General features: G+C 41.3%; 1 protein-coding gene and 1 long non-coding RNA gene across 2 annotated transcripts; one reads left to right on the top strand and one right to left on the bottom strand.

Annotated features, from left to right (window-relative positions):
* Nucleotides 1–20: 20 nt before the first annotated feature.
* On the bottom strand, nt 21–1,841 carry LOC135340059 (uncharacterized). Its single transcript, XR_010396186.1, has 3 exons — nt 1,721–1,841; nt 418–529; nt 21–357 (listed from the first exon to the last, which is right to left on the bottom strand). It is a non-coding gene; the product is annotated as an uncharacterized LOC135340059 (long non-coding RNA).
* Nucleotides 1,842–2,161: 320 nt separating this feature from the next.
* Nucleotides 2,162–9,093, top strand: LOC135340052 (cholesterol 7-desaturase nvd-like). The gene is made up of 6 exons (XM_064536342.1): nt 2,162–2,510; nt 2,695–3,028; nt 6,500–6,772; nt 7,455–7,700; nt 7,842–8,015; nt 8,736–9,093. Exons 1-6 carry the CDS (start codon nt 2,242–2,244, stop codon nt 8,895–8,897), a joined length of 1,458 nt encoding a protein of 485 aa, XP_064392412.1. The 5' UTR covers nt 2,162–2,241; the 3' UTR covers nt 8,898–9,093.
* The last annotated feature ends 154 nt before the right edge of the window (nt 9,094–9,247 follow it).

The raw sequence follows: 9,247 nt of genomic DNA, 5'->3' as shown, positions 1-9,247 counted from the left end.
TGGACAAGTGCGGAACCGGAACCCTCGGCATTTAACAGTCAGGTTGCAGCAGTATGAAGTACATGTAGATCACATACAAGCCGGTCAAAAACAATACATAGGGTCATGCATGTTACGTGACTAATCTATGTTATTGCTTACTTGACATGTGATATTATGTTTATCACACAAAAAAAGTTATCGAATCGTTTTTATTCACTATACGTACATTTACCAGTCCTATAAAATTCAAAATGACTTGAAACTCTCAGACAGTCTTTTTTTCATGACCTTTTTGGATTTCCCGTAGATGACATTGGAGAGAGTTGATCCGTTCAAAGAAGCAACCACAATGAACAGTACTCCCAACACTAGCACCTAATACATGAAGCAAAAATTTAAATGGTTTCTTTTTCTTATTTCTGATTGATGACACACCTGCCAGTGTGGACAGTCAGTAGTTGTGTAGAGTTTGAGGAGAAACAAGCCATTGTAGAACTGGAAGAGGTATACGACCACCAGACCTCCCTAATGTCAGACAACTTCATGTCTGCGTGGGAGGTAACAATTTAAACATGCATGCAGGGGCTGAGAAATATTTCACACACATGCACCATATAATTATATACACCGTCACAATGCTGATGTGCAAAATTCAAATAGTTTGGAATCAAGTTTGAAGTTGTGCTTGCATGTGCTCACGATTGCTGACTGCTGACTGTCATGTGATGCTTCTCTCCCATATGTAACCAAGTGACTATAATTATATGACTTATTGTTATTGTATATTATTCTTTAATTGTAAGGCGTGGGCATTATTAAGCTTATAGGCCTGGGGTCTAACTAGCGAAGTTACATTTGGAGGTCCTGCCGAGACTGACTTTCTTTGAAGAGAGATTCGATACTCTGTGAAGACGGAGAAGAGCTGCCATGGCTGGACAGACCTAGTTGGGCGGAGCCCGACCGTCCCTGACGGGAGGTCGGGTTGCAAGCCTATCTGGGATTTGTTCTAGCGCCACTATAGTGGCGCCCTATCAGATTGCAGCAGTTTTCACGTGGCTTGGTTACACTTCCGCTTGCATCTTAGTTGCAAAACCGCATACAGTATTGTATGAGAGGTGAATAGTGCCAAAACAAAACAAATATGCAGTGTTAGGAGGCGGCGGTGTTTACTTGGTGGCGGCGGCTTAACCTCGAGGGTGACGGCAGGTATTAGTGGTTGGCGGCGGAGCATTTACTTGGTGGCACATGCAGTTGGGGGTTGGGTGGCGGAGGCTTAACCTCGAGAGTGGTGGCAGGTGTTAGTGGTTGGCGGCGACGGGCAGGTACACGGGTTGGCGGCAGGACACTAGGAGTTGGTGGCGGCGGCTTAGCTTCGAAGATACTTGTTGTGGCGGCATAGCCTCGAATAAAACTGAATTTGCACCCTGTCCTCAGAGAACCAACCCATATCAAAAATGGCTCTTAGTGTTAGTGCTATTACTTTAAGAAGAGTAGCAAATGACTTGACTCGATTAGTATATTATCGAATGTAGTTTGGTGGTTACATGGGACGATTCTCCTTTTAATTATTATCATAGATACATGCACCAACCTACTTCATAAAAATATGGTGAGGAAAGCAAATGCACTGACATTTCTATTTTTACACAACATTTTCAATTTTGGTTGTAGTTGTAAAAATTACACCAGGCTTTGACAACTAAATACAATTTGTTCAATTCTGCTCTAAACTACTTACCTTGAAGTGTAGAATTGCAGCACAAAATTCCTTTATCTATGCTTCAACAAAAGTTTTGAAATTTAACTTTGAAGTGTGCTTTCTTTAGAGTGGAAATATTGCATGCAAGCATAGTTGTGGTGAGAGTTAACAGGTGCTATTGTGCAAGAAAGAAAAGGTATTTCATCGCGAAATTTTGGCTGCCTGCTTTATTTTAGTTGCTTTGTATGCACAATCACTCAAAACACCATTTTGTAGAGATCAGATTTTTGTGTGGAAACCCTAATACAGGTAGTATAGTACTTGACCTTTGTCATTTTTAAAACTATGCCAGTAGGCAATGGCTAACTTAAATTCCGGTATACATTAACTAAACATGTTATTGAAGAACAGAAAATCTTTCTAAATCTGTACAGGAGTAGAGCTAGAGATATAAATAGCCATCCAGTTTCAGCATCGTCACCACGCCCATTTCGTGGTGTCGCTTAAAAAGCACAAGGCAGTGCAGCGCAGCTAGCTAGCTAGAGATAGATGTATAAAGTATGATGACCCCTTCTGTTAGCCTGCTCATCCACATTTCTGGTCTGATTGCTGTGTCCCAAATCATCTTCAGTGGGACCTATGAGCAAAATGTTTTTGATAGTCTCAATGGCAACATGACTGGTACTGGTATCTTTAATGTAGCTCTAGAAAGAGCCTTATATGCTATGTCCTCAGCTGTACCATTTAGCTCTGACGTTGTGAGTGTGGTATGGTTGCTCAAGGTCCTATTGTATTCTGCTGCAACTCTGTACATCTTGTATATTGGCAGGTCAGCTTTCTTTATATAGGGATAGAATGGGTACAATCTATAGATCTAGAGTGCAATCATATAGCGGGTTATTTCGTATGGTCCTAATTTATGTATTTAGAGCATTAATATCGAAACACGAAATTGTTAGATTCGATCTAGCTATGTCGCTGCACGAATAATTATACGATTTCTTCCCTCACAGGAACTTGTACCAAGCCATATTTGGAGTTGTGGAGCTGTACTGTCCCGAAACAAAGGTCGGATTTGACTTCCCTAGTAGAGAAATGAACGGACTCGTCACGAAACGAGATTTTGTTAATGAAATACGGAGAAGAAAGAAGATAGGGGAAATACCACCACCTTATCCGAATGGTTGGTTTAGCATCCTCCGCTCTAATGAACTTAAAACCAGACAAAGCACTGCGGTAAATGCATTGGGACAAAACTTTGCTGTGTTTAGAGATGACGAAGGGAAAGCTCATGTTCTGGACGCCTACTGTGCTCATCTGGGTGCAAACCTGGGTGTGGGTGGTAAGGTATGTACATATTGATTTGTGCATGCAGTGCGTATATATATTCATATTACAAGTCATGGATTAAGTGTTACGACTCCAGATGGAATGCTCACGTTATGATTTAATTCACTAAGTTTAGAGTCTATCATAAAATGACTATAATAACGGCTAAACAGGTCATGCGTGTAGGACTGTGCTTGAATTTCAACCATGAGGGATTTTTGCAACATTTAATTTTAAAAATGATGGCCCTTGACTGAAACATGCTTGAACTACCACACTATGCACCCTGTGGTTGCCACATAGTTGTACCAAGGGCGTATAAAGAGAAGAGGGCACGCAACTCGCAATGTAAACTGTGTATGCGTCAAAAAACTGATGAGTCAGCAGGATATGCTATATTTAGGTTGGCCACAATTAATTAAGATTCACGTGAGCTTATATTTTCTATGTAAAAACTCCAAACCCATCCAAGCTGCTGAGTCGGCACTTTTTATCTACTTTTTTCCATTAGCTCATTTATCTCTCTTGTATAACATCTCCTGTTAGTTTATGAGTCGTAGTAGTTTAACACTATGATTGCTATACCTGCTACATCAAGACAGGAGTCAAAGAAACCAAGGATTTGAGGCAACAACTCAAAGTTTGTGGTTTCTGGCTTGTTACCCGAGGCCGTGCCGCGGCCAGCGGGTATAGTAGTCTGTTGGTTTGTTTGTCTGTTTGTTTGTTTGTAACGAGTATCTCTACTCACTTGGATGTCATAGCACTGCCTTCACACAACAATATCTTGCTTTAAATAGTGGAAGATATGGATGTTAAAGTTTCTTTGTCGAATAAAAGCGAGCAACAGCTAAACTTGCCCGTTGGCAGCTGCTAACTACACGCGGCCTTTATTCGAGACACCCTATGTTACGTTGTGATTTTCCACATGGGTTACTTACAGCTGAAGTGATCCTGTACCAGGAACAATGGAACAGGGTCACTAGCTAGAATTATCTACCTCTGCTGACCAACGTATTTGCAGCTGAAGTGATCCTGTACCAGGAACAATAGAATAGTAAAAACGAGTAAAAATCTAAAATTGTGACTGGTTGCTGGATCCTATACTCCAGCCTGGCAGGACTCTCTAAGCCTAAGACTCCAGGCTTCTTTGCTGTGATCCCAGTCCACAGTGCATGTACCACTCAATGTTTCAGCATGCCATGCCTCCAGTGTTTAGCTATTTAGTTGCTGTGCTGGTCATACATGCTACATGCACTGCATTATCTTTATTATCATGTCACCAGCCGAGGGTTTGCACTTTAGTGCTCTAGTTGCTTCTAGTACGACTATGCTACTCACTTTCTAGTGTCACTGAGCATTGTTAGCATCATTTACTACGTTATAGTTAGAACATGGGCATGAGGTATCTATGTGTTATAGTGTCCCAAAGCTCGAGGGCTTACACTATAACCATAGATACCGAATGCACATGTTCTAACTGATTTAGATCCCAAAACCTATTGGCTACTAGAAATGCACTAGCTTAGCAACAGTCAACCTATATAAACAGCCAATCTAGCAACTGCATCATTATTCTTTTGAAAACTAATATCTGAAGTTGGCATCTCTGTGTCTCTACTAAATCTGTGGTCTCTATTCAAGTCAACCCTGTTCCTCCACCTCAGTTTGATGGACAAAATTATAGTCCTAGCTCCACCCACAAAACGGAAACATCCAGCTCTTCCCCCAGTTTTGCAGCAAACAAGCCCAGCACACTTCCCAAGAAATGAGCGGCTCGTACTACTCTCACAAAGCGAAAGGAAGACACCTAAGCTATAATTTGCAGCAAACAAGCCCAGCAAACGAGCGGCTCCTATACTACTCTTGAACAAAGCGAAAGGAACTTTAGGAAGAAGCCAAAGCTAAAATCCCAGCACTTCCATACATCCAGCTCCTCCCCCATGCAGCCTTGCAGCAAAAAAGCACAGACACTGCCCAAAAAACGAGCGTCTCCTACTAATCTCGAACAAAGCCAAAAAAAGAAACTAGAGCTTCTCTCTTTCATTCTAGTTCTGTTATTATATTACTAGACAAAGCATCTAGCTACAATAATTTTTATGTTATTACGTATAGGATAGACTACACCTAAGAGTAGAATATGCGTCTATGTAACCTCCGCGGTTGCGGTTAGCCCGAGGCGCAAAGCCGAGGGAATCTAACCGTAACCAAGGTGGTTACTAAGACGAATATTCTACAAGTGGGTGTGGTCTATCTAACTTGGACTTCATTGCGCATGCGCGAGGCGTGGTTATAAAAAGCCAGGTTTGGTGCGTAGCAACAGAAATTGAATTTGTGCGAGCTGGACGAGCTGGAGAGCTGTGAGAGACACCAGTTGACAGAAAAAGACAAGAAGACGGCTTCAAAACAATGAAAAACTACAGTAAAACTTAGTAAAGCTTGTGAAACGCTTCTTGAAGATACTGGAAAGAACAGACAAGCAAAAAGAACCTAGAACTATGCTAGAACTGACTGCAACACTACAAGAAAAAAATGAAGCTCTGATAACTATCTTTCCTTCTTTTTGCCTCCAGTTGACCGCAGCGGTTAACACGCCGAGAAATCTTCGGCGTGTCGACACAACTTGTACTGTGGTGGAGTGGAGGGGGTATAGAGCAGACTGGACCGGCATGGAACCTTAAAAAACTCAATAGAAAGTGTCAAGTGACTGCTAAAATGTTTTTGATGCTTTCCTGGCCCCCCTTGCCCATGCCCAACTGGAAAAAGCAATACAAAGCAACAGTGGACATGGAAAGAATGGATATTGACTGAACAAACTATTGCATTCTGTGTTTTTTATAATGTTTTTTGTCATCTTCTTGTCACTTTCACTAAAAATTTCATTCCAACTTTTGAGAACTTCCTGCAAATTATTTGTCACTTCCTGTAGAATATGCGTCCATTTCCTGTAGAATATGTGTCCACTTCCTGTAGAATAAGCGCCCATTTCCTGTAGAATATGCGTCCACTTCCTGTAGAATAAGTACCTTCTGTAGATTATGCTTCCATGTAATCTACTGTTTTTAGCCAATCAGATCAATTACAGATGATGTAATGTAGTCTAAATGTGTATCTTCTTGTAAATCACAATACAATGTACAATGTTGTAGTTTGTAGCCCAGAGCAATCTATAGTACCGGTACTATAGCTCATAGTTCCCTGCTAAATACACTCAAATGGGATCTAATAGTATAGAGAGCTACAATCATCTGCAGTGTGTTAGCTTAGCTAGAATAGATACTTTCTCTGTAAGTTTCCGTATATCTTCACCGTGCACGCACAAAACGGTGCACGTGCAATGCATTCTTTACTATTTTTAGATATAAGACCCCGCCCATTTGTTTTCTGATAGATAGTAGTTGCATGCCCTCTTCTCTTCATACGCCCTTGGTTGTACTCTATAGGATTTGTTAGCATAGTTTCCTTTGATCTCTATGGCTGCTTTCATAATAGATCTATGGCTCCTGCATTGAGTGTCCATTCCATGGCTGGCAGTTTGATGGCGAGACAGGTCAGTGTACCAAGATCCCGTACGCTAAGGGGAAGATCCCGGCCCAGGCCAAGGTCAAGGCTTGGCCCACCATAGAGTGCAATGGTTCCATCCTCGTGTGGCATGATGCTGAAGAAAGGGAGCCATTTTGGTCGCTAAAAGACCTAGAAGGGATAGCCAACGGTCGTTTTGTGTATCGACTCTCCTCGACCCATTTTATCAATGCTCATGTAGAGGTAATTTTAGTCAATGCTAATTAAGTGAGTATTTTGTACTTATACATGTATGTATCAGCAACACATTACGTACTTTCAATTGCATAGGGGTATATATATACAATACACTGCTCCAAAACTGTAGACTTAGTACTATAGTATACAAAAAGCACACAGACCTCTTGGCTTGCACTGACTGTTTTGCGCAAAACAGCAATATTAATTTTATTGAGACATTTACCATTATCTTTATTCCATTGTAGATTAGTCACAGCATTTTCAACTCCGTATAATATATTATATATCTCTTTTCTCTTCCGAGGATCCTTTGACCCATGTAGAGGCTAGCCTCTAGCTGCAGCTTTTAAGATGATGGTCATCCACAATGTTCACTGGCTTTTGGTTGGCTAAGATTAGCTCCTAGAGTATATGGCTATAGAAACCATCAATCATCGTTATGTACAATGTAGTTGCTACAGTGCTCAATCATTGTTTTCTACTTCCTTCCTCTGTTTTTACGTCATTGCTTTGAGCATATAATTATACGTTGTTATCCGAATTCCCCAGATATACCGGAGAATAGTCAGTGCATGCGTATCAATGGATACCAGTCCCTCAGGGCGACCAACCAATAATTATGAGCAAAAATGGGTGTAGGGCGAGGCTAATTAATGTGGTGGTGCTCTACGCTTGCCATATGCAGGACATCCCTGAGAATGGTGCTGATGTATCTCACCTGGCATATCTTCACGGAGCAGGAGTTTCCTCAGGCTCTGGTATAAACTATCGTGAGCTGCTTTCTGGGAGACTGCACACACACAGTTGGACAGCTCGCTGGGAATCTTTGCCAGAACCTTCCACTCATGTTGGCCGTATGACTCTTACCGTGACTAATAATTTAATGGGAGTGAATTTTAAGTTTCTGGACGTCACGTCTGTTGCTGACCAGGTATGAGTGAGATCAGTAACTTGTGGCTAAACTGCTTCAACATGCATGTACTATGACATGTGTTTAACCCCTGCTTCATGTAAACGGGGAGTCTCAAAATTTGCTTAAAAAGTAGTGATTACATCTGAACATTCTCTTTAGATGGGACCTGGAGTTGTGTATCTGAATCTCAAGTCTAAGTTTGGCACTGTGCTGCTCTTTCAATCTCTGACTCCATTGGAGCCATTCCTGCAGAAACATTCTCTGGTGGCCTACTCTGATTGGTGGATTCCTACATTCTTGGTCAAGTGGATGGTGCAAGCCTATAACATTCAAGTACGTAAAGCATGTACTACGCTGCTATAGCACCTACAAATATGTAGTCCCTGCTCCTATACTAGGTCAGTGAAAATGGCAGTCAGCTAGATTATGAACATGTAATAATTATATTTATGCCTCGGTGTGCATGCGCAAGCGAGGTATACGGTAGTGTGTGTGTGTGTGTGTGTGTGTGTGTAGACTGCTACAGCTACTCAAGGATCAATGAAGTGTAAGTAAGAGTTTCTATAGGCTTCTAGTCATGTTTTTTTGGGGATTTTAATTCGTGGATTTGCAAAATAATGCTTCGTTCTCGAGTTATGCTTAGTTTTGCTTACTTGGAATCCCATTGCAATCTTTTCAGAAGAGTGCGTAGCAAAACTTATTCACCGAGTGTTGCTACTCTACTTAGTAGTTAGCTCTGCACTAGAACGCTAGCTATTGGTAGCTGCAAGAGTGAGAAGAGAGCTGCAAGGCTCTGCTGCTGCTGCAGCCATAGTGATTTTAGGCTTGGAAGTTTTGGCATCGATCGTTTTTAACAACAATCATGGTTGAGTTTGCATGCAGCAAAATTAATTAATGCTGTTCATCACGATAATTATAATGCGTGTATTATGTTATGTGGCATCTCCACCGAGGCATCAACACCAGCGGTGCTTTCATCCGTTCAGTGTTTTCTTTGCTGTTTGATTATTGATTTTGTCAAACATTACAACTTTTCTGTCCTGTCCTGTGTAGTTGGAGCGGGACATGATAGTGTGGAACAACAAGCGTTACAACCACAAGCCAGTCCTGGTACGTGAAGATGAACTCATACTGAAGCACAGGCGCTGGTACTCACAGTTTTACTCCGAGAACAGTGAAAAATTCACCTTCAAAAAAGACGAACTTGATTTTTGAACTTTGAACAATGCAGTAACTGTTTATACTTTATAGCATTGTCGCTTGACTGTTTAGAAGCTATGTTGTATACATGTATATAGAGCATTGTGTTAGATCTAGAGGTCAGATTGTATAGCTTTTATATTCCTTCATGTCCTGCATGTATGTTTTTTGTGTGTATTTCTATAAGCTAGATATACATATAATTATAGTATCTTTGTGATCATGCCTTGGTGTGCACGCGCAAGCAAGTTGTACAGTATCTATAGTCTGTCTGTGCACAGATCCTCTCTAGCTGTGTAGACAGCTGCTCGCGATCGCAAGGGTCCTTTTCAGAAAATACGTAGATTGTGTAATTGCCATGCATG

This window comes from Halichondria panicea, chromosome 8, assembly GCF_963675165.1.
Source record: "Halichondria panicea chromosome 8, odHalPani1.1, whole genome shotgun sequence".
Taxonomy (NCBI): Eukaryota; Metazoa; Porifera; class Demospongiae; order Suberitida; family Halichondriidae; genus Halichondria; species Halichondria panicea.
This window is presented reverse-complemented; position numbering and strand designations above follow the sequence as displayed.

What these genes read in the sequence shown, in the direction of transcription:
- LOC135340052 (XM_064536342.1), top strand. Translation starts at nt 2,242, where the DNA reads ATGATGACCCCTTCTGTTAGCCTGCTCATCCACATTTCTGGTCTGATT. An exon ending in TACATCTTGTATATTGGCAG is followed by an intron (nt 2,511 to 2,694) that starts GTCAGCTTTCTT and finishes CTTCCCTCACAG; the next exon opens with GAACTTGTACCAAGCCATAT. An exon ending in TTATCAATGCTCATGTAGAG is followed by an intron (nt 6,773 to 7,454) that starts GTAATTTTAGTC and finishes TGCCATATGCAG; the next exon opens with GACATCCCTGAGAATGGTGC.